Source organism: Polypterus senegalus, chromosome 9 (assembly GCF_016835505.1).
Source record: "Polypterus senegalus isolate Bchr_013 chromosome 9, ASM1683550v1, whole genome shotgun sequence".
Taxonomy (NCBI): Eukaryota; Metazoa; Chordata; class Cladistia; order Polypteriformes; family Polypteridae; genus Polypterus; species Polypterus senegalus.
Window position 1 is genome coordinate 45,369,064 of NC_053162.1, and position 26,345 is coordinate 45,395,408.

General features: G+C 38.5%; 1 protein-coding gene across 1 annotated transcript; it reads left to right on the forward strand.

Annotated features, from left to right (window-relative positions):
* The first annotated feature begins 227 nt into the window (after window positions 1–227).
* Window positions 228–25,246, forward strand: setd6 (SET domain containing 6, protein lysine methyltransferase). The gene is made up of 9 exons (XM_039763054.1): window positions 228–304; window positions 5,508–5,603; window positions 8,969–9,113; window positions 11,303–11,444; window positions 11,573–11,767; window positions 11,864–12,002; window positions 12,088–12,268; window positions 16,185–16,327; window positions 24,715–25,246. The coding sequence occupies exons 1-9, from the start codon at window positions 236–238 to the stop codon at window positions 25,039–25,041; spliced, it is 1,437 nt and encodes a 478-aa protein (XP_039618988.1). The 5' UTR covers window positions 228–235; the 3' UTR covers window positions 25,042–25,246.
* Window positions 25,247–26,345: the final 1,099 nt, after the last annotated feature.

The following is a 26,345-nucleotide window of genomic DNA, read 5'->3' on the forward strand; positions in this document are numbered from 1 at the left end:
CTTGAACTTATGCCCAATCTCCTTGTACTCTTCTCTACTTTCTGCATCTCTCTGTCTATCTCACTTCTTCGCCAACATTTTCCTCTGTATACTGTCCTGTACTCCCCATTATCCCGTTAATATATGGAACTATGTCTTTCTAAGCAATTGCTACACAGGGAGCCAATTAAGCGTTACGCCGGAAGTTCTCGGCTAAGGGCGGGAGGGGGATTGAGGGCGGAGGAATACTGGGGTTATGGTACACGTGGTTTTGTTGTCTTGTCTGAGGAGCTGCAGCATGGCAAGTGACCCGAAACAAGCTAAGGTATTATCAAATTGGTTACAATAATTAGAAGCCATTTTCAGTTGTTGGTAAATATACATAATAATTCTTAGTGGTTATTGGCGAATAACATATTAAATATTTATGTTGTGCAATTGCGCATATATTCATTTCCATTTCGAAAAATATGCCACACCGGAGCGTACTTTTCCATAGAACGTTATCTCGTTAGGTTAACATAAATGCTCAATAGCGAACTTTATTATTTAAGTCGGAAATTGCAAGTTATGACAGCGTAACTCATCCACCCGTTTTCTAACTCGTTTTTCCAGTTCTGGGTGTCGGGGTGCCTGAGCCACAAGACCGAGGTCATTTCATCACCGAGCACATCGACTAGGTGTCAAGTTATATTTGCCTAACCCAGTAGTTTCCAAGTAAAGTTTTGAGAAATCTTTTTGACTGCAGATTCCTGTTCTAACTGGTTTCACAGTCACTGAGTTTACCTCTGATTGATTTTTAGTTTTTTAATTACTTAGTCGTTTTCTTCCATCTCTCATTCTGCATTTACTAAAGAGAAGGGATTTGAGATTTACAAGACATTAGTAAGAAATTTAGACATACCTGTATTTTTGTCATAGTTGTACTTCTAAACTCTCATATCATTTTCCTATTTTTTCACTCTTCTTGTGAAGTTTGCCCTTTCAGTTGTATCCTTTTAATGAATGCTAACAGTGAACAAAGTGCAAACCAGGGCAAAAAACACTGCACAAGATTCATCCCTAACACCCCTCCTGCAAAAACACACTAAATACCGTGCCAAAATACAAAACAATGGATATAAAAAACATTGATTCCTTTATTTAACACATCAGCCCAAAGTAATGACAGACTAAACATGTGCAAAGTACATGCAAGATAATTATAAATAATATAATAATATAGCATACCACACCATTTTTTTTAATCCTGCTTTATCCTGGAAAGTGTTGTGGGGTGCTGGAGCCAATCCCAGCAAGTATTGGGCACAAGGCAAGAACATTCCCTGGACAGAGAGCAAGTCAGTCTCGGCAATCACACACACTACGGCAAACTTAACATCATCCATCCATCCAACCTGCATGGCTTTAGACTGTGGGAGGAAGCTGGAGCACCCGGAGAAAATCCATGCATGCATGGGGACAACTTGCAAACTCCACACAGGGAGGACCAGGGATGCAAACCCTGATCTCCTTTCTGCAAGGCAGAAGTGCTACGAGTGTGCCACCATGCTGCCCCAAGTAGTAATACAGTAATAATGAATATCTTAAACAAGTACTTTGAAGCAAATGTAAAATTTAAAATATATGAATGCAAAATAAAATAAAGATCATTATCTCTGGAACTGTATACATTATACAGTGGTGTGAAAAACTATTTGCCCCCTTCCTGATTTCTTGTTCTTTTGCATGTTTGTCACACAAAATGTTTCTGATCATCAAACACATTTAACCATTAGTCAAATATAACACAAGTAAACACAAAATGCAGTTTTTAAATGATGGTTTTATTATTTAGGAGAAAAAATCCAAACCTACATGGCCCTGTGTGAAAAAGTAATTGCCTCCTTGTTAAAAAATAACCTAACTGTGGTGTATCACACCTGAGTTCAATTTCCGTAGCCACCCCCAGGCCTGATTACTGCCACACCTGTTTCAATCAAGAAATCACTTCAATAGGAGCTGCCTGACACAGAGAAGTAGACCAAAAGCACCTCAAAAGCTAGACATCATGCCAAGATCCAAAGAAATTCAGGAACAAATGAGAACAGAAGTAATTGAGATCTATCAGTCTGGTAAAGGTTATAAAGCCATTTCTAAAGCTTTGGGACTCCAGCGAACCACAGTGAGAGCCATTATCCACAAATGGCAAAAACATGGAACAGTGGTGAACCTTCCCAGGAGTGGCCGGCCGACCAAAAGTACCCCAAGAGCGCAGAGACGACTCATCCGAGAGGTTACAAAAGACCCCAGGACAACATCTAAAGAACTGCAAGCCTCACTTGCCTCAGTTAAGGTCAGTGTTCACGACTCCACATCAAAAGAAAGAGACTGGGCAAAAACGGCCTGCATGGCAGATTTCCAAGACGCAAACCACTGTTAAGCAAAAAAACATCAGGGCTCGTCTCAATTTTGCTAAGAAACATCTCAATGATTGCCAAGACTTTTGGGAAAATACCTTGTGGACTAATGAGACAAAAGTTGAACTTTTGGAAGGCAAATGTCCCGTTACATCTGGCGTAAAAGGAACACAGCATTTCAAAAATAGAACATCATACCAACAGTAAAATATGGTGGTGATAGTGTCATAGTCTGGGGTTGTTTTGCTGTTTCAGGACCTGGAAGGCTTGCTGTGATAGATGGAACCATGAATTCTACTGTCTACCAAAAAATCCTGAAGGAGAATGTCCGGCCATCTGTTTGTCAACTCAAGCTGAAGCGATCTTGGGTGCTGCAACAGGACAATGACCCAAAACACACCAGCAAATCCACCTCTGAATGGCTGAAGAAAAGCAAAATGAAGACTTTGGAGTGGCCTAGTCAAAGTCCTGACCTGAATCCAATTGAGATGCTATGGCATGACCTTAAAAAGGCAGTTTATGCTAGAAAACCCTCAAATAAAGCTGAATTACAACAATTCTGCAAAGATGAGTGGGCCAAAATTCCTCCAGAGCGCTGCAAAAGACTCATTGCAAGTTATCGCAAACGCTTGATTGCAGTTATTGCTGCTAAGGGTGGCCCAACCAGTTATTAGGTTCAGGGGGCAATTACTTTTTCACACAGGGCCATGTAGGTTTGGATTTTTTCTCCCTAAATAATAAAAACCATCATTTAAGAACTGCATTTTGTGTTTACTTGTGTTATATTTGACTAATGGTTAAATGTGTTTGATGATCAGAAACATTTTGTGTGACAAACATGCAAAAGAATAAGAAATCAGGAAGGGGGCAAATAGTTTTTCACACCACTGTATATTATATCAATATACAATAATTGCAGAGGATTCAGCACAGACATTTAACAGAAGTCAAGGACTGATACGACACTGGTAACTTTTTTATTTACAGTTTTACCTTTCTGGGCTTACGTGTTGCAAAATCCTCTATGACATTGTCATATTAAATAAAGTGTATATATATATATATATATATATATATATATATATATATATATATATATATATATATATATATATATAAGTGCATCTGAAATGACATAAATGACAGAACTATAAACATACCAAAGTAATTGCCTTATTACCATTTATTATGATATTACTGGCCCACATCACTAACTGCAGCAGTTAAATACTCAGTGACATAAACACAGTCAAACCCTGAAGAATATTCCATTTCATTTTAAAATGTCCATGGATGGCATGCCTAGGTCGTAAGATTAAATAAATAATGATTATAATATTATAGTAACTTAAGGCTGAATGTGCAGTCTTTTTCCTTAAAACCTTTTTGACCACTACATTACTTTATGATGTCTATAACACTATTATGTACAACATATGAAGAAAAGAAAATACAGGTAGCTAAGTACGGGGAGATTCACTCGAAAGAGGCCCCGAATATTCTGTAATAACTCTTGTTAGGACAAAGCAATCTGACCAAAATAATGTGCAATGTGCTCCTTAGTATATGGAGTTACGAACAAGCCAGGATGCCCTTGCCTCAGAGCGATGAGATAGGTGCCGGACAGCCGTTGCAAAGCTTAACCTTCCTTTGCAACTTCTGGGTGCATACTGCCCGTACCCCTTCACTCAGCCACTCAACTTCTCAACAGGATGGTGCTGTACAGTATTGAGCAGCACATCTTCATGCCATAAACCTATTGGGTCACCATTTCGTTTAAGTGATGTCAGAATCAACTGGATGATCGTGAGTTAACGGAACGTTACATCAAGCAAAATGAAGCAACGTGTCACACATCGGCAAGGAGCATGGCAGAAATTGAGTCCTTCTTCGGCAACAGGGTAATTTCAAAGGGGCTTTGGCCACCACAGTCACCGGATCTGACACCACTAGACTTGTTCTTTTGGGGTATGGTCAAAGGAAAAGTCTATCGGAACAAGCCTCGCACTGTGGAAGATTTGCAGGAAAACATCCAGCATGAAATTGCTGATACATTCAGGAAAATGGAGCGCCACGTCGAAATGTGTCTGGCAGAAAACGGAAACCACTTCCAGTATTGCATGTAATGCAATTGATTACATATACGTCCAGGTATATAGCATATTTTTTTGATTCAGATTGCTTCATCCTAACAGGAGTTACAACAGAATATTCGTGGCCTCTTTGAAGTGAATCTCTCTGTATAAGTAGGAAGTTAACAGCCTGCAGGCTAATCTTGTACATCCATTATCTACTCTAGCCACATAGGTACATAACCCCATACAAAACAAAACAAAACAAAAAAAACACTACTGGTAATTATATTACATGTTGATATGTAACTTCTCAAGCTGCCAGGCTTCTCTGAGCCATGCCAGCAGCTGTTCTGATTGCAACTAACTACCTATTGTACAGCTCTATTAACCTGAATAGGAAATAATCTAAGTTACTGTATATTAAGAAACAGAGTCACCAAACCTGGCAGATGTACTGCATTTACTTTTCAAAAGTAAATATTCATGTTCTGATTCTGACACCAAAATCTTTAATCTCTGCCATTCTGCACTCATCCATCTTCAGCTTCTGCCATTCCGGTTAGCTAAGGCAAGGGCTGTCTATCAACTAACTGACTGCAAAATTGTAGCTTTTTAAATTACCAATAATCATGCACACTCATCCCAGATGAAACGTGAAGGTAAACCTAATTCATATTTTTTATTTTCACAAGAAAATATATTTGAATAATCTGTAGTGGTTCATGTTTGATGAAAATAACTTTTTTTTTATAAATATGTTTTATGTATATGAGTATTGGATTTTAGTGTGGAGGTCCAGACAAAGCAACAAAACAAGATAGCGGTCTTGGTGGCCACCTATGTCGCCTAAAGGATTGAATGATGCTAAATGATAAATATATTAGGATAGGCAATGGGTCCTGTGTCCCTGAACAGGATTAACCTGTTTTGATAGTAAGGTTGGAACAATTCATCTTTCCTTAACTAGAAATGACTTAATTAACTGATAAGAATATCTTTTAATTTATACTATTAGGATTAACAAGTTTGAAGTATGAATAATCCTTTTTTTCAGCTGGATGGTGACTGTAGACTTGGAATTTCTGAAGATCCTGTTCTTGATCGTTTTCTTTGTTGGTGTAAGAAGGCTGGAATTAAACTGTCTTCAAAAGTAAGAGAAGAAAAACTTTGAATGTTCCTGTCCATAGTACATTTTCTGAATTTTAAACATTAAGTTAATTATGTCTTTTTGAAATTAATATTAATGTTATTTAATGTTATACAAAAAAGCATTTCAAGACTAACTGTTGTAATAATGGTATTTGGAAATATTTTATAAAAGCAATCTATACTGTTAAATGGGTTTAACCTAATGCTAAAGACTACACTAGAACTGACATTTCTGAAGATTCACCCTTTAATTGTTTTCTAATCTAGCATAAGAAGATAAGAATCACACTATCTTAGTAAAGGGAGAAATATCTCTGCAGTGTCTTTGTCAAAGTTGTAATTCTGCAGTACTTTTCCAACATTTTGAACTTTCAGTTTTTGAAGGCTATGTTAATCTGCAGTTTAATGTTCCTCAAAGGAAGAATTTTAATGAATTCCCTAGCAGCACAGTTTTTAATATTTTTGTGTTGCTTCCTCAAAGATCAAGCATCTAGGGTTGGAATTCTTTACCCCGTCATTGCATGTCATGTAAATTATGTTTCTCAATAAGTTCAGTGTGTCTGTGTTTGTGTATGGTCTCATGAGACTGGCATTGTGACCAGGGATGGATTGATGACTCAGGATTCATCAATAGTAAATGCTTGTTTGTTTGTTTTTTTAATCCTCACTATTTAATGCACTGTACACTTCATCCCTGTTATTTCATCACTAGATGAAGAAAAGACTTTTGCTAAAAACTAGCAAGTTTGTTTATTTGGCACTAATACAGGCAGATTTAGAATCTGCTTAATAACTGTTGATTGCACCTTTAAAATCAAATTATAAGTTTACACCTTCTTTGAAATATCAGGTTTTCACAGTATGAACAGACCACTGAGATCCTAATAGACTTATATTTTGCAAAAAACACTTTAGTATCATTTTTGCAGATCTTTGATAAATAAAACTTGACACAGAACAATTATCTATGCGTTTTGCTCATTGTAACATGCCTCAGTTTCCTAACATGTGAACCTTTACTACTATAGAATAATTATACTAAAGTACCCTTTGTGAAAAGCAGTTATCTTTTTATCAAAACCTAGAAGACAGTTCTGTTAGACTCAGTAAAATATTAGGAAGGCAGTCTTGGTTTTGCAAAGACAATGAATGAAATGCTACATCCTCTTTAATAAAACCCCTGTGTGTGTCCAGGTGTCCATGTGTGTGTGTCTTCTGGTGAAGTGCGCATGCCAAGGGCCACACGGCATGTGTTCAGTCTCTTCCTGTGCATTCCCTGTGCAGAGAGAGACAGACACAAACACACACACAGGCGCACGTGAGACACACACACACACACACAGGCGTGCACAAGACAGACAGACACACACACACGCGCGTCCAGGTGTCCGTGTGTGTGTCTTCTGGTGAAGTGAGCATGCGCGGGGCCACACAGCACGTGTTCAGTCTCTTCCTGTCCATTCCCTGTGCAGAGAGAGAGAGACGAACACACACTCAGGCGCACACGAGACAGACACACAAACGCACTCAGGCGCGTGCGAGACAGACACACACAGGCGCACGCGAGACACACACACACACACAGGTGCGCACTTGACGGACACACACACGCACACAGGCACGCGCAAGACAGACATACACACACACAGGCACTCATACGGTCTGGAACGGATTAATTGTATTTACATACAATCCTATGGGGGAAATTACTTTGGTTCACCAAGGTTCCACTGTATTACTGTCAGGCAAAATTACAGGCATTTTACGGAAATACAAACCAATATTACTGAGAGAGAAAATTAAAAGCACACAATACAGTGATGTTTATTACAGCCACATACAAGGTCCCTTGCCATTTAATATAGACTGTTTCTACTAATGTTTATGCACTACTGTTCTAGCGCCAGTTATTGTAATGGGCATAATGTCTAGTCTGAAATAATTATTCTTCTATTAGTGCTTAACACATACTAGCAACATTTTAAAGTGTACACGATGTGCATCTCTCACATATCTAACTAGGGTCAGATTCCATTTGCAAGTTGTACCATGGCAGCTATCTAGTATGTTATCCAGGGCAGGGTCTCAAGGAAAGTGAAATATGTCCAGGTAAGCAACAAGCACAAGGCAGTAATAATCCCTAGACAGGCTGTCAATCCATTGCAAAGTGAACACACACATATACATTAGGGCAAATTAACAACTCCAGTTTGGCTAATGTGGATGTCTTTGGTCTGCTTTATCAATTTATATAAAAGCAAAAATCATATCTTTTTAGTAAGTCACATGTTAAAATAATGTATGATTAACGAAGTTCAAATGCCAGCAATTCTAGATTTTGGTTTGATGATTTATTAGTACAGTCTTTCTCAGAAACAAATCACATACGCATTTTCATGCACTTTTCAATACTTCCAGTGCTTAAGTTTCCAGATACACTGCAATCCTTTTAAAACTATTCAGTTCCTCCTTCCTCATTGTCTTCAATGCATAAAGTTCCTGAACATTTCCATGATTTTACCTAACTCATGGTGAAGCAAAATATGCACGGTTCCCTCAACACTATTAGTCAGAGTATATGTCGATCAAATGAGCTAGTGCAGGGGTGGGCAAAGTCGTTCCTGGAGGGCCGCAGTGGCTGCAGATTTTTGTTCCAACCCAATGGCATAACAAGGAACACTTATTGCTCAAGTAATACTTCTACTTCATTTTTAATTGTCTGGCTCATTAAGATTGTGAATGCTTATTGCTTATTTTAGTCTTAAACAGCTGTATTCTTGGTTTTTAATTGCTCCTTATTAGCAATAAGATGCAAATGACAAAAGAAAGCAGCAGTTCTCCATTTAGCTTGTCACCATTTATATCTGTGTGTATTTATCGTACACTATTTGGTTTAATTAAATACTTGGAAGGAAAGTGAAGAGAAAAAAGTGAAGGATTGAGAAATACTCAAACATTTTAGCCTTCAAATCATTTGGATGATATCCTTAGAAAGAAAAAAAAAATCTAGGACATGAGAATGACCTGACATGGCAGAGTTAAAGCACTAACAAGCCATGAAATTTAAATAATAGCAAGGATTGTTTTCTAATTAAGCAACTGGGTTGGATCAAAAACCTGTAGCCACTGAGGCCCTCTAGGACTGACTTTGCCCACCCCTGAGCTAGTGTTTTATACTGGCTGCCTGCCTTCTGCTTGTTGCTACCTAATTAGCCGTTGAAAAAGACCACATCCTTTGGAATTCGTATTCATGAATCTGAATATGCCACATATTATTGACAGATAGTCCTAATTCTGAGGATGTATACAGTATTAATTACAGTGTTTAACATGGTTCTGAATTAACTTAGTTAACTTGTTTCATAGGTTTATATGACAAAACACGGTACTGTGTCAGACTATGGCATGTTGGCTAAGGAAGACATTGAAGAAGGGGAGGAAATATTTTCTGTTCCTCGAACAGCCTTGTTAAGCCAAGAAACCACTGCCATCCATGCACTTTTAGAGAAAGGTAATTGCACAGATAAGGATCAGAGTGTATTCCATTTGCCAGTCAATTTTGTATATGTTTTTTTTAAATAAAAGTAAGCCCTAAATGATCTTTTTCTTTGCAGTAAACCTCATAAAGAAAGACTCATTTATATCATATTGAGCTACATTTGATTTTATACCCAGTTTGAATATTCAGAATGACTACTGTGTGTTTGTGCAATGTTTTTCCAACAATACCTATTAAAACAACTATGTTAAGAAATAGAATTCATGTTTCGTGTTTTGGTGGCTTATATAAGAGTTAAAAAATTGTGGACATTCCTAAATAATAAAGTCTCATGTATAGGGCTAATTACACTGCATAACAATTTTTTTGAAAAGTCTTGCTTCCTGAAAAGTTTTTGCTGATTGTGACAGGTACCTACTGGGTATGCACAAATATAGTTTTGGTTTTATTGCATCACGTAGGAACTCTGAGAAATACACATTTATATGTTTACTGATAATAACGTATTTAGTCACGTTTATGTTTCGCATAAGCTATTAAATTGCTCCTGTGTCCAACAGTAGTCAGCAAGCATTGACGGATTCGAGTTGCCCTGGTATCGTTTCTCCATTGTAGCAATGTCCTGGTGAAACCTTTCACTGTGTTCATCACTGACAGCACCGAGATTTGCAGGGAAGAAGTCCAAGTGTGAGTGGAGGAAATGAATCTTGAGTGACATGTTGCACTTCATTGTATTGTATGCTTTGAGAAGTTTGTCTACCAGCCTAATGTAGTTTGGGGCTCTGTAATTGCTCAGGAAATTGTTAACAACGTCTTTGAAGGCTTTCCAGGTAATTTTTTCCGGCCCAACTAACAGATCTTCAAACCGCTTGTCACTCAAAACATGTCTGATCTGGAGGCCAACAAAAATGCCCTCTTTGATCTTGGCGTCAGTTATTCTTGGGAACATCTGTCTTAAATAACAAAAACCTTCACCTTCCTTGTTCAGTGCTTTCACGAAATTCTTCATGAGTCCCAGTTTTATGTGAAGAGGAGGCAAAAATATCTTTGACGGGTCGACAAGCGATTCATGTGCCACATTTTTCTGTCCTGGAACTAACTTTTTATGGAGTGGCCAGTTCTGTTGAGAATAGTGCGACTCTTTGGCACAGCTGTCCCATTCACAGATGAAACAACAGTACTTTGTATAGCCGAGCTGCAGTCCTAGTAACAGAGCAATGACTTTAAGATCTCCACAGATATTCCAATTGTACCTGCTATATTGGACGTGCTTCAGCAACAGTTCCATATTCTCATACATTTCTTTCATGTGTGCTGCATAGCCAACAGGTACTGAAGGATAAACGTTGCCATTGTGTAGCAGAACAGCTTTCAGGCTTAACATTGATGAATCAATGAAGAGACACCACTCTTCCGGATTGTGAGCACAACCCAAGGCTGAGAATAATCCTTCAATATCACAAAAGAAACAGAGACTGTCGACTTGTGCAAAAAAATTTGGTTATATCATGATGGCAGCCTTGAAACAGAAAAATCTTCGTACCTGGTGACATCAAACACCATTCCTGCAGTCTCAAACCCAGCAGCTTGGCTTTTGCTTTTGACAGTCCCAAATCGTTTAGCTCGGACTGTATAATCAGATGTGGATCGCCTGATGAGCACGGTTCAAAATCAGGGTCAGTGTTGGTACCCTGCATTGCAGTTTCTTCATCTTGTTCGTCTAAGGTTCAATCCTCTGGTAGTTTCTGAATTGGAAGACTGTCGTCATGTGGCACGGGTCTCATTACTGAAGGCAGATTAGGATATTCAATTGACTTCTTGTTTTTGGCAGAGAAACCAGACACATTAGTCAAACAGAAGTAACAGTCCATCACATGGCCTTTCTGTTTTCGCCATATCATCTGAATAGCAAACGGCATTGTCTTTCTAGTGCCTCTGAGCCAGGCTCTCAGATTGACAGCACATGTCGCACAGTAAATGTGAGGCGTCCATTCCTTGTCAAAAAAAATCATGACAAAACTGAAGATGTCTCTGAAACGGTACGTGATGGGTAAATTTTAATGCACCCAAAAACTATAAGAAACAACCAACAGTGTTCAAGAAGCAAAAACTTTGTTGTGCAGTGTTATTGCTGTGTATAACAGAGATGGGTAGTTGAAATTATGTATATAACATTGATATTTATTTGCCTTTTTCCATAGAAAAGGATTCTTTGAAGAGCCAATCAGGCTGGGTTCCTCTTCTTTTGGCTTTAATGTTTGAATACACCAAGACTGACTCTTACTGGAATCCATACTTGTCTATGTGGTCTGACTTTACTGTAATAGACCAACCAATGTTTTGGTGAGAATTAAAATTTTGGCTGTGAAATAGTCATAATGTAAACACTGATACATTTATTGAAGAAAAATATTAGAGAAAGTTTTTTTTTTTGCAGAAACAATAATAATGCATTTTCTTTTGTCTTTTAGGACCAAGGAAGAACGGGAGGCACTACTTAAAGGGACAGGCATCGCAGAGGCTGTCGAGAAAGACCTGCATAACATTGAAAGAGAATATAATGACATTATTCTGCCATTCATCCAGACACATTCTGACCTTTTTAATCCAGAGAAGCATATGCTAGAGCTCTATAAGAGTCTTGTTGCTTTTGTTATGGCGTACAGGTGTGTACAATCCTAAATGTTTTGTATATAACTTTTACAAAGGAAATGCCTTGATTTCTGTAATACTTATTAATACACTATTTCCACTATTTACAGTTTCCAAGAGCCTGTAGATGATGATGATGATAATGATGACGACAGTACTGATAAGGAATCTACACTACCGATGATGGTACCCGTGGCAGACATCTTAAATCATGTAGCCAACCATAATGCCAATTTGGAGTATGAAGTTGTAAGTAAGGATTTGTTTTACACTAACATTTTTATTTTGTATACTGATTCCAAAAGGCTGAATTTTTAATTTTTTGCCTTATCAGGATTGTTTAAAAATGATATCAATTAGGAAGATCCACAGAGGGGAAGAAGTGTTTAACACTTATGGGGATTTGGCTAATTGGCAGCTGTTGCACATGTATGGCTTTGCGGAACCATATCCCAGCAACAAAAATGACACAGTAGACATACTAATGACCACCGTATACAAAGCAGCACTTCAAGGTCAGTGTACTGTACACAAAACAAATATTTTTATTATTTACAAAAAAAAGTTTGCTTTGCTTTATGTGTTGGAACCTGTAAAATCAAGTTAAAGCAGTACAGTGTATCTCTTTCCCAAACTTGCATCTGAGTTAGTGAGGGTGGATTGGAGTTCTCCCATCTAAGTAAAATAAAGGGTTTTCAATCAAGTATTAGAAATGAACATTTTATTTCCAGTTATTTAATTTGTCCAATTACTTTTGAGCCCCTGAAATGAAGGGATTGTGTTAAAAAAATGCTTTAGTTGCCTCACGTTTTTATGCATATATTCTCCAGTTTTGAAGAAAAATGATTGTTGCATGAAAATGTTCCACCATTTTGCTCATCTTTATATATACAGTGGAACCTCGGTTCACGACCATAATTCATTTTAAAACTCTGGTCGTAAATCGATTTGGTCATGAACCGAAGCGATTTCCACCATAGGATTGTATGTAAATACAATTAATCCGTTCCAGACTGTATGAACTGTATGTAAATATATATTATTTTTGTTTTTAAGCACAAATATAGTTAATTAAACCATAGAATGCACAGCGTAATAGTAAACTAAATGTAAAAACATTGAATAACACTGAGAAAACCTTGAACAACAGAGAAAACTAACACTGCAATAGTTTGCGCTATAGTGCTAGGAACTGCTCGATAAAAACACTTTTTTTTAATGAATTTTAAGCACAGAGAAAAAAAATGAACATTTGAAAAATCTGTAATTTAATAAACCACCAAGAAAAGTAACATTGCCACAATGCATGCGTGTGTGTGTACCTCTCTCATGTGTGTGTCTGCCTCTCTCTCACGCGCCTATGTGTGTATGTGTGCCTCTCTCGCGTGGGCCTGTGTGTGTGTCTTTCTAGCTGTGTGTGTGTGTATCACGCTCTCTCTCTCTTGCTCGCTCACTTGCTGCACAGGAAGAGACTGAACATGTACAAACCAAAAGGGAAACTGGCTTGTTCGTATACCAAGTGTGTGGTCGTGAACCGAGGCAAAAGTTTGTCGAACTTTTTGGTCGTAAACTGATTTGTACGTGTACTGAGACGTTCGTGAACCGAGGTTCCACTGTTTATATAAAATATATATATATATATACAGTTAGGTCCATAAATATTTGGACAGAGACAACTTTTTTCTAATTTTGGTTCTGAACATTACCATAGTGAATTATAAATGAAACAACTCAGATGTAGTTGAAGTGCAGACTTTCAGCTTTAATTAAGTGGGTTGAACAAAAAGATTGCATAAAAATGTGGGGGAACTAAAGCATTTTTTTAACACAATCCCTTTATTTCAGGGCCTCAAAAGTAATTGGACAAATTAATTAACTGGAAATAAAATTTTCATTTATAATTCTTGGTTGAAAACCCTTTGCTGGCGATGAAAGCCTGAAGCCCATGCCTTCTCCATATTTTTTTCTTGCCATCATTGTGGTAGAGGTTGATCTTGGTTTCATCTGAATGTTTTTCCAGAACTGTGCTGGCTTTTTTAGATGTTCTTTAGCAATGTCCAATCTAGCCTTTCTATTCTTGAGGCTTATGAGTGGCTTGCACCTTGCAGTGCACCCTCTGTATTTACTTTCATGCAGTCTTCTCTTTATGGTAGACTTGGATATCGATACACCTACCCCCTGGAGAGTGTTGTTCACTTGGTTCGTTGTTGTGAAGGGGTTTCTCTTCACCGTGGAAAAGATTCTGCAATCATCCACCGCTGTTGTCTTCCGTGGATGTCCAGGTCTTTTTGCATTGCTGAGTTCATCAGTGCTTGCTTTCTTTCTCAGGATGTACCAAACTGTAGATTTTGCCACTCGTAATATTGTAGCAATTTCTCGGATGGGTTTTTTCTGTTTTCGCAGCTTAAGGATGGTTTCTTTCACCTGCATGGAGAGCTCCTTTGACCGCATGTTGTCTGTTCACAGTAAAATCTTCCACATGCAAGCACCACACTTCAAATCAACTCCAGGCCTTTTATGTGCTTAATTGATAATGACATAACGACGGACTTGCCCACACCTGCCCATGAAATAGCCTTTAAGTCAATTGTCCAATTACTTTTGAGCCCCTGAAATGAAGGGATTGTGATAAAAAAATGCTTTAGTTGCCTCACGTTTTTATGCAATCGTTTTGTTCACCCCACTGAATTAAAGCTGAAAGTCTGCACTTCAACTGCATCTGAGCTGTTTAATTTAAATTCATTGTGGTAATGTACAGAACCAAAATTAGAAAAAGTTGTCTCTGTCCAAATATTTATGGACCTAACTGTAAATATATATATACAGTGTATATATATATATATATATATATATATATATATATAATTCACTAAGGCAAGACACCCATTGAAAGCACGCCGGAAGGAGCCACGCCCACCAACTCTAAGACCATTGGATACGATGACAACTCGCAGAACCGTGCCCACCAACTCGGACGCAATGACACAGGAAAAACAGCGTCATTTATATTCGTCTGTCGTAGAGTCCACATGCACCTCTGAGCCACGTTGACTGTTCATAGAGGCATGTTTCTCGCGGAAGTGAATCGCTATATGCAGCGTGTAAAGCAGTTTGTTTGTCACGGATGTGAATCGCTGTTTGCAGTGTGTAAAACAGTTTGTTTGTCGCGGATGTGAATCGGTGTCCCATGGGATCCTTAAAACAATCCTTTAAAAATGAGGTTACAACACAGTGAAGGAAGCAGTCTTTAAAAACCAATAAGCTTTGTACCTCTGTTTTATTACCGTCTCACCTGCTTCACCAATGCAGGCCCTTCAACAGTCGAGACGCTCTTTCAGCAGCTGACCTTCTCTGTGTCTGACCGGTTCACACAGAGGCAACGCAAGAGAAAGCCGCGCACACACACAGGCAGCTGGTGGGCGGGTCTCCGTGAGTTTCTCTTGCGGGCGGGCACATGACCAGGCGATGTGTATGCTTCGAGAACGAGGGTGGACGCGGCAGGACTATCTAAGAATAGGCCTGTTTGTCATGGATGTAAATCGCTGTATGCGGCGTGTAAAACAGTTTGTTTGTCGCGGATGTGAATCGCTGTATGCAGCGTGTAAAACAGTTTCCGAGGGGTTTCCCATGGTCTTACAGTTGGTGGGCGGGTCTCTGTCAGTTGCTCTTGCGACCGGGCACATGACCAGGCAGTGTTATGCTTCAAGTGCGAGGGTGGACGCCACAGAACCATCTAGGAAAAATCATGTCGCGGATGTAAATCGCTGTATGCAGTGTGTAAAACTGTTTGTCGCAGATGTGAATCGCTGTATGCGGCGTGTATAGCGCTGTATTGTATGTTGCCCTTTCCAGAGTTACATCTTTTCATTCACCTACAGTCGTATCCTCAAAACCAACCCCATTTGGACAACTGTGTCTTTCAGGAAGTGTTCACCCATCAATACATAATTATGCACCGTTGGTTGGCTAGTATATTATACTAGCCATGTGCGCCCAACTACGTTGCGTGTGTTAAAGTTGTTTTAAAGCACAACAATTTGTTTAGTTTGAATGTCTGTGTTTTGAGGTGTGACTGGAGTACTACAGTCTTCAGTAGTATAAGCCTGGAGGAGATTCTTAATGCAATGCCTATGTTTTAGCTGTCTCTCTACTGCCATCTAGTGCTTCTTCTTCTAATTCATTCACGGACAAACAAAGATCAAGATCCAAATGAAGATTATATATAGAGATTATATATATAGAGAGAGAGTAGATATATAGTTTAAAATTTTGGTTATCTATGAGAAAGACAACTTTTAAATACATTTAATTACAAAGTCTTCATTTTCAAAGCAATAGTACCACCAGTTTATTTGAAGCCTTAGTATGAACTTAGTAAGTTTTATTGCTCCAAATTACTTCACATTTTATAACTTTTACATGTTTTTCCAGCTGCCAACTCAGATGCAGAGCGCAGTATACTGAGGGATAAATGGGACCTATTGTGTCATCTTGATATAACAAGTAATGATGGAGCATTTGTGTTTGGCTGTTCTGGATCACTGACTGAAGAAGAATTGTATACTACACTTAAGGTCAGAAATCATAAGTATCAGTTATAATGTGTCTTTGGAAATTGTACACCAAGATACAATCAGCTTAAAAGTTAATATTGGGAATTTTTAGCCATCTGTAAAGGTTTTCAATTTTTAGATGCATCACTCATGAAATTAAAGCAGATGTACTTTATGTAAAACAAGTCATAAATTCTACTTTTTGGAGTTTCTATTTACTAAAACATTTAAAAATGTGAATTGTTTTAAAGCATTTAAAAGTTTATTGAGTTGGAGAATAAAACTAAATCTTAATAATTGCACAGAAACTTCCCATCACATCAATGGTGGTAGCATTTTAGCAGACAATAACTGCTTAGCACAAATAGTAGAATTATACCTTGTTTTCTCGCATGCATTTCTGAAAGATGGCGCTTGTTTGTGCATGTCTGGCTGCCACTTTTCATCAGTGCTGTTTTTCATTTTTTTCTTCTTTCTTTTGAATTTGTGCCAGTTGTTCTTGCTTTGTTTCTGAATTGGTTACTCATATCTTGACAGTGTGGGTTTGTTTTCACTTATAACTAGAATTTATACTTGCAGCTGGAGGTCTTGGTATACTGGTCTGATTGCCTTGTTGCCTTAGCATCCTGCACATTTTGGCATGGTTTGTAACTAACCTTCCACCTTCTCAATTAGCTGTATTCAACAGTTCTTTGAATGGCCGAATCATTGCTTTCTTCCCAATGATCAAATTACCCAGATAAACCATGACACATTTTTTAGCCCTGAAACTTATGTTTTATTGTTTTCTTATTAATGTTATGAGAAGTGATTTGACAAGTGTTCTGCACTATTATTATTGGATAATGTAAATAATATAATAACCAAGTGCCTCCCTGTCTTATGTAAATGTCTGTTACGTTTGTGAAATCCAAAACATGTGTATTCCTTATTCCTGGACACTGCATTATATGCATATGAACATTTATTGGTTGATAGCTCTCGTGCCCACAGCTGCGCCACTATTACTGTTTTGTCGGCCCAATTGGTGACTAGAGTGAGTCACTGTGTATGTCACATTTTTCGACTGTCTTCACAGAAGCATTGTGACAACTGCCTCCAACTCAGTAAGATTATGCAAATGAAGCCTACAACTGAAAATCACTGCAAAATTTGCATAATCTGACATTGCTTTTGCGAGAGTACCCAGTTTGAAAGCCTGTGAGTTGTAGTTCTGCTTTAGTAAATGGTGTTTTCCTTTTTATTGTTGTCTGACAATAATCTCTAAAATATACTAATTTGGATTGCAATTCAATGTGACTTTGTTAAGAACCATGGAAGTTCTAGTCCTTTATAAAAAAAAATGGCTTGCTGTTTGTAGATACATGACTTGTATCTGCAAAAGTGAGTAAGGTCACATTCCTTTTTGTTTTGTTCATGAGTGAGGACAAAGAATCATATCTCACCTTCTTCTTTGCACTGAAGACCTGCAAGATTAGCAGTTGTTGTTGTTGTACAAGCAGCCAAAATTAAGTATTTGTGTAGAGTTGGTGGTCTCATGATAATGTGACAATTTCAGTAAAACAGGAAGACAACTTCAGTAGGTTAATTGCCTCACCATATCAAAAGGATCCTGTTTAAGTATTTGAGGCATTAAGTGAGGATGCCACTGGTTGTACTCCATTGGAAATATATCATGTATGCAAACCCAGGCCATATTGGAGAGATTATATGCTGCACAGTACTGGTTCACTGTAATTCACAGTGTGCAGTAGAAAGTTTAGCCAAGCAAATGTGGTCCAGATTCCTAATCTATCCATCCATCCATCCATCATGAAAGACAATAAATTGAAATATCAACACTACAAACAAAAAATTTTGTTGAGTGTGTCTACTCACTAATATAGGTGGTGAATGAAGGAACAAAGACAGGGGAGATGAAAGGAGAAGAAGACCAGAGAAGTTGTAAAAACTAAGCCATCACAGCAGAAAAAGAAAGAGATGAAAAAGTTAGCCAATTATATATTCATTGGGAAATGTGTAACCCAAGCCTGACAGTGAGCTTAGCCTTTTCTGTTTTTCTTTGAAAACTGCCCTTGAAGACCTGTGAATGAATAAATGTGAAATGTCCAGCAAGAGCCTTTGTAAGGTATATGTTCATAATGGCTCGAATATGCTTCTTAAAACAAATCTGCAAGCCATGTGCCTGTTTCACCAAATGTACTGTAGATGGTTTGAGACAATTTGCAAGAAGAACAGTAATTGAGATTTTTGACTTTTTTTCACTCCTTTCATCTTTCCATTTTTACCACATCCTTCCTTTCCTATATGTTATCTGTTGTTTCCATTTCATTCACACACCAGAGGCCTCATGCATAAAGCCGTGCGTAGAATTCAGCACTACTTCCACGTTCTTCCACTCCATAAATCCTGGTCAGCGTGAAAAGTAACGCATGTTCACGGGCCTGCTGTCCCGCCCCAACTCCTCCCAGAAATATGCCTCTTTGAATATGCAAATCAATATAAATAGCCCTTAAGCTCAGCCTTCTGTGAAAAGACAATTGCAAAAGCATGGGGGAAAATAGAAAAAGTTCAGTGAATACCAAGTGGAAGCAAGGAAAAACGTACTATTTGTTGGTTTAAACAGTGATATAATCAACAAAAGGAAATTGATCGAGTGACATAGAGTGTCGGAGAAACTTGAAAGTTCAAGTTCACAAAGTCTCTCAGCGGCCGAAATAAAAAAGAAGCGGTCAGATATCAAAGTCGCCGTGAAAAGGCAAGTCGTAGCCCACTGTCTGAGTGTCATATGAAAGCTTATTAGGGTACACAGAAAAGAAAAAAAAATAGGGACACAGTGAGAAAAAAGCTTAAAATGCCAACTTTAATCTCAAAATTTCCACTTTAATCACATAGTTTATTTTGTCATTAAAGTAGAACATCATATTCTTCATCTTTAAATTGTTCAGTTTACTAGTTTCTCAAATCCCATCGTAACTAAATTAGCACATTAAATGCTTTGTTTTGTATGTGTTCTTATATGTGCTTTATGTGTGTGAATCACTACATGCTTCCTCTGACAGGACACAGAATCCTTTACATTCGTGATATTACAGCTCACTGAATAATTAAAATACTGAGATGTATACTTGATATCATTTTCATGATGATAGGAATTAAAGCATGTTATTAAACATGGGAACACGATGGCTCAGTGATAGTGACGAGCTGGCGCCTCGTCCTCAGATTGTTCCTGCCTCCCGCAAGATCCTTTTTGCTCCATACGCGACCTTCGATAAAATAATTTATTGCAGCAGTATTGTCTCTTTCAAACGTACTAACCCCAAATTCCTGTCCTTCCTTTTCTTTCTCCAAGTAACCAATCGCCACACAATCAGCTCTGTAATAGATGTTAAGCCATCTGTAAGCTTAGAATGCCGATTCTTCAAAACTTTTAAAGAACATTGAAATATCTTCATAGTACATGTTTAATTATTCTATCCATCCAGTGTCGCGCCAGCCCCAGCAAGAATACAGTGCAAGGTAGGAACAATCGGGGCGCCAGCTCATTGCTACCGCTGCGACACCATGTCCTCACATGTTTAATTATTAATAATATAGATTATTTAATATTTTTTCTATGTAATGTAATAAACATATTTTGCTGCATTTAATCTTAAAAATTATATTGTCATCATGTGTAAATACGCGCTTTATAAAGTGACTCAGGTTGTGCAATATTATAACTGTATCGCAAGTTTACAGAGGTAATTATACTTATAAGTACAAACAGTTCTACAAGGGGCACTTGATGGACTGATTGAGCGTGCTTATAGTTCTTGGGATGAAACTGTTTCTGAACCACGAGGTCCGTACAGGAGAGGCTCTGAAGCGTTTGTCGGATGAGAGCAGTTCAATAGACTGTGTGCTGTGCTGAGGCAGCATGTGGTTGAAGCTGTATACCGATAATTCTCTTTCCGATCAGTTGCTACGAGTGGTGCAGTGAGAGTAAAATGGAAAAAGATGATCCGCTGTGGCAACCTCTAACAGGAGCCCCTGAATGTAGAAGAAGAAGGTGCAGTGAGAGTAACAACGCTAAAGCAGCTATGGTATTTGGAATAGTTTGGCCATTCCATGGACCAATATATTGTTACAGGTTAATTACAATCAGATGCCTTAAACTAATGAATAATATGCGGTTAATTTCTGTGCATATGATAAAACCATGTGAGGGATGTGGATCTAAAAAGAAAGGGAAACCACACTGGAACAAAAGCACTGCTTTGACGCTGGGTGCCTCCAGTTTACCAAACCGAGCAGAGAACTTGTGTACGCCAAGGTTGGAGCTACCATGAAAATGTGCATGGCTTTATGGTAAATTTAGGTTTTATACATCAAGATTTGAGTGTAGAAACGGTCTTACACAACATTTTTGTGCGTAGGCACCGTTTATACATAAGGCCCCAGATGATTGTCTCTCAAGCAACCAGTTCTGTCTGTAACTGGAACAAATACTAATCCATACATTCACTTTCTATTATGATTATCCAGGTCTGCAAGAGGCCTAATCCTAACTTGCATGAAGTGTCTCCAATCTCCCTACCACTAAAATATACTGTTGGGTGGAGCATCAGTTTGTCAGAGGAGATAATATCAGCCTAACATGCATGTCTTTGAGATATGGGAAGAAAACTAGTCCAGGCATAGAGCAAATACACAAACTACACAAAGATGGTATTTAGACTATATTGGGACATTGAAGTCTAGATCTGTGAGGAAGTAGTGATATTGTACCACAATGTTCCCACTTGTTTTTATGTAAAATGAAGCATGCATGTGGCCTACACTAATCTGATTTATCACTGAATGCACATTTATGGCGCTTTTCCACTGCATAGTACGGCACAGCACGGTTCAGTACAGCTCACCTTGGTTCGGCTCAGTTCGGCTCGGTTTGCGTTTCGACTGCAGTTTAGTACCGCTTTAGAGTGGGCGGGATTATTCACGTGTCGTTATAGTTGCGCCGCCTCTACTGCCGTGACACCGTGGAACTTTTACAACAACACGCAGACAACGACAACACTTTAGCTTGATGATGCGCAAGGGTAAGCATCTAAAAAAAGCACATCACTAGCTAACTTTTATCACTGTTGCAAAGCATAAAATGAACTTAACTGTCAGTGTAACATTAAAATGCTGATTCTGTATATTACAGATCTTCCACATTTTGCAAAAAAGTCGCCGCAACAGACCATCTGTTTGGACATTTAACCGTGCTTCAGAGTGGTGGGATGTGATTGTTCCCGGTTTTACAAACACTCAGTGGCTGGAGAACTTTCGAATGTCTGAAGAAACATTCATCCACTTATGCAACAAACTGCGTCCAGCGATGGAGAAACGGGACACAAACTTCCGTGTGTGTGTACCTTTAAAGAAAAGAATAGCCAGTGACGCAGTAATGACGATTTTCTCCGGCCAATCAGTGACCAGCAGAGTTTACACGTCACGTTTTGGTAACGGTTCGGCGCGCTTGGAACCTTAGCTGAGGTGGTACTAAAAAAAGGACCAGGTACCAGGTACTGTTCCCAGTGGAAAACCCTCCAAAAGTGAGCTGAACTGAACCGTGTCGTGCCGTACTATGCAGTGGAAAAGCGCCATATTGAATTATGCTATAGACTTGTGTCTTAAATATGACTTTGTTTTTACCTTTGCATATATATGAGATGATTGACCTAAGAGAAATTAATCATCTAGTCCGGGGTGACGAACTCCAGGCCTGGGGCCTCATTTATAACAGCATGGGTAGAACTCACACTATAACATGACGTAAGCACAAAAGCAGGAATGTGCATATGCACAGAAAAATCCGGATGCATAAATCTGTGCGTTCGCCATCTTCCACGTTCTTCTGCTACATAAATCCAGATCAGCATGAAAATGAACGCACGTGCATGCGCCTGCTGCCCCACCCCAACTCCTCCCAGAATTATGCCTCTTTGAATATGCAAATCAATATAAATTGCCCTTAAGCTCAGTGTTCTGTGAAAAGAGAACGGCAAAAGCACGAGGGAAAATAGAATTTCAGCGAGTACCAAGTAGAGGCAAGGGAAAATGTACTATTTGTTGGTTTAAACAGTGGTATAAACAACAAAAGAAATTGATCGAGTGACATAGAGTGTCGGAGAAACTTGAAAGCTCAAGTTCACAAAGTCACACAGTGCCCAAAATAAAAAAAAAGTTGTCAGATATCAAAGTCGCCGTGAAAAAGCAAGTCGTAGCCCAACATCTGAGTGTCATATAAAAGCTTATTGGGGTAGAGTGGAAAAAAAAAAGGCACACCGTAGGAAAAAAAGCACGAAATGTCAACTTTAATGTCTAAATTTCCACTTTAATCACATAGTTTATTTTGTCATTAAAGTAGAACATCATAAACTTCATCTTAAAATTGTTTAGTTTACTAGTTTCTCAAATCCCATTTTAACTAAAGTAGCACGTTAAATGCTTTGTTTTGTATTTGATCTTCTATGTGCTGTATGTGTGCGAATCAAATCACTACGTGCTTCCGGGCTTTCTCTTCCTCCGACAGGACACAGAATCCATTACATTCGTGATATTACAGCTCTCTGAATAATTAAAATTCTGAGATGTATACATGATATCATTTTCATGATAATAGGAGTTAAAGCATGTTATTAAACATGAAGACACGGTGTTGCAGTGATTGTTCATGTCTCACGCAAGATGCTTGCTGCGGCATGCACGACCTTCGATGAAATAATTTATTGTAGCAGTAATGTCTCTTTCAAACATACTAACCTCCAATTCCTGTCCTTACTTTTCTTTCTCCAAATACCCAATCGCCATACAATCAGCTCTGAAATAGATGTTAAGCCATCCGTAAGCTTAGAACGCTGATTATTCACAACTTTTAAGGAACATTGAAATATCTTCGTAGTACGTGTTTAATTATTCTATCCATCTATCCTTCCAGTGTTGCGTCAGCAGCAGCAAGAATACAGTGCAAGGTAGGAACAAACTGTTTTTGAACCACGAGGAAAGGCTCTGAAGCATTTGCCGTGTGAGTGCAGTTCAATAGACACCATGGCTGAGGCAATGTGTGCTTGATGCTGTATACCGATAATTCTCTTTCCGATCAGCTGCTGTGCAGCAGTGATTCACGCTCAGATGCAGTGATATAAATACTCTGAGTGGTTCAGTGAGAGTAATACGGAAAAAGATGATCCGTTGGACCAACCACTAATGAGAGCAGCTGAAAGAAAAAGGTGCAATGAAAGTAACAACGCTAAAGCAGTTATGGTATTTGGAATAGTTTGACCATTTTGTGGACCATTATATTGTTACAGGTTAATTACAATCTGATGCATTAAACTAATAAACAATATGCAGTTAATTTCAGTGTATTTATAAAGCTGCATCAGGGACGTGGATCTAAAAAAGAAAAGTAACCACACAGGAACAGGAGCACTGCTTTGATGCTTGGTGCCGCCAGTCTGCAAAACCGAGTGCAGAACTTGCGTACGCCAGGGTGTGAGCTACCGTGGAAATGTGCGTGGCTTTATGCCAAGTTTAGGTTTTATATATCGCAGTTTGAACGTGGAAACGTTCTTACACAACATTTTTGTGCGTACGCACCGTTTATACATGAGGCCCCTGGAGTGCCGCAGTGGCTACAGGTTTTCATTCTAACCCTTTTCCTAATCAGTGACCAGTTTTCACTGCTAACTAACTTTTTTCCCATCACTTTAATAGCCCTGTTAGAAGAATTCAGCCCTCTGAATCATTTCCTTTATTCATTAAATGCAGAGCCAAGTGGAAATGAGATGTGAAATGAGCTAACAGATGACCAGCTAAACTGGGGCTCCAAACTCCAACCAATTTCACTCCAATCACTTTCTTAATGAGAAGCCAATTCTTGCTGTTAACTAAACCCATTATTTAACTCCATGGCTTGTTGCTGCTCTCATTCTGCCACAGCACACTTTTCGAAAACTGTTGCTTTTCTGTTCTTTCTAAGAGCACTGTCAAAATGTTTTGGTGACCTGAGAGATCAACCTTACCAAGACCATCACCTCTCTTTAATTTCAGATATTATATAATGGGCACAGGGAGGTGGTCATGGGGTGGCTTGTTTTGTATCTCATTATTGTTTGGCTGCTAATTAAAGAAAAAGAAACAACTATGGGGCCTGAGTCAAGTTAATTAAAAGAAGTAATCATTAGCAAAAACTGGTCGCTAATTAAGAAGATGGTAAGAATGAAAACCTGCGGCATTCTAGGCCTGGAGTTCGCCACCCCTGATCTAGTCAAACACCTGATACATTAATTATAGTTCATAAAGGCCAGATTTAAGAGAAATAAACCAAGAATATTCTTTGACTTGATAGTGGCACTTTTGTTTTTCAATTGTAGGTTTTATGCATGTCTGAAGAGCATTTTAAAGATTTTAAGGAAAACAAAGGCTGGGAAGAAGCAGAGGACAATGATGAAGAGGTGATGGCGATGTCTCTCTCCAATGAAGGAATACCAAAGCTGAGCTTTCCATTTAAACAGCTTCTCTGGAACAGCTTGGTGCTCTCTGTCCAGCTTTACTCCAGTGATTTAAAAGAAGACATTCAGCTAATTCAAAATATGGGTACGAATGTAAAGCTCAATAGGCGGGAGCAGTGGGCTCTTTATGTTCGTTATGGACAGAAGGTCATTCTCTCCAATTTACTACAAATGACACAACCCCATTGATACAGATTTATGGACTCTAGTATTACTTAGTTCAAAGAAATTTCATTTACTGGAAGATCTTGAACAAATCTTAGAGAGATTTAAGGATAACAGTATCAAGTTTATTGTCATATGTATGTAGTACAATGAAATTTGTACTTCCATGTCTCCTCAGAACAGTTGACTAAACAAATACTATGCAACATATAGTATATGTTCAATTTTATATCATCATGTTTTTGTGTGTTTTTAATACACACTGCTTACATTATAGTATATGAATTTTTATGAATGAATATGCAGCAGCCTTTCCAGTGGTCTTGTACTGTACACCAGAAGGGAAGGGTGAGAAAAGAGGCAGCACAGGATGGTTGAGGTTTTTAATTACACAGTTTACTTTTCCAAGGCATTGAATGTTGTATAGGTCCGGAATAGAAGACATTTGGGTGCAAGTAACTTCATGTGCCACCTCACCACCCTTGGCGGTACTATACAATCTTAAACCAAGCAGATGCAATACCAGGATGTGATGCAGTCAGTAAGAATGAACTCCACTGTGCATCTGTAGAAGTTTGTGAAAACAGATTGAGAAATGCAAGCTGTCCTCAGACATCTAAGTAAGTTTATGTGCTGGTAAGTTGTTTTGACAAGAGCCAAAATGTGTTGTGCCAACTTCACTTAAAGATAGTCACTTCAGTTAATTTAAAGCTGTCATTCGTTCAATACAATTCCTTCCAATGTAGATGGAAGTGTGGTCTGCCTTTTACTTTTTAAGTCTATAACCAGCACTGGTACAATGGAGTCAGCAGGTAGACCTCTTCTCAGTAAACTGTCTCATCACTGTTGGCGATTAAGTCAATAATAATGGTGTCAACAGCAAATTTAATGATGGAGTTGGAGCTGTACTTGCCCAAATAGCCCGAGGTGAACAAATAGTATTAGAAGGGACCACAGCACACTGCCCTGTTGAGTACCTGTGTTGAGGGTCAGTGTTGAGGATGTGATGTTGCCATTTCACATAAACTGAGATCTGCTGATTAAGAAGTTCAAAAGCCATTGGTAGTGGGTGGCACAAAGTCCTAAATTGATGAGGTCAGTGTTGATGGCACAAGATTATGTTTGTATAATGCTAAGTCTTTGTTATAACTGACGCAGAAACAAGTGTTTAGGGTGGTATTTATTTGGCATTGTCTATATTTGTGTAAAATACATTTGAAGAAAGTAAGATACACTTTTGTGACACATCCATCCATTTTTTTTAACTCAGTTATCCAATTTAGTGTTGCTGACAGCCGATGCCTGTACTGGTTCAGCATTGGGGTACA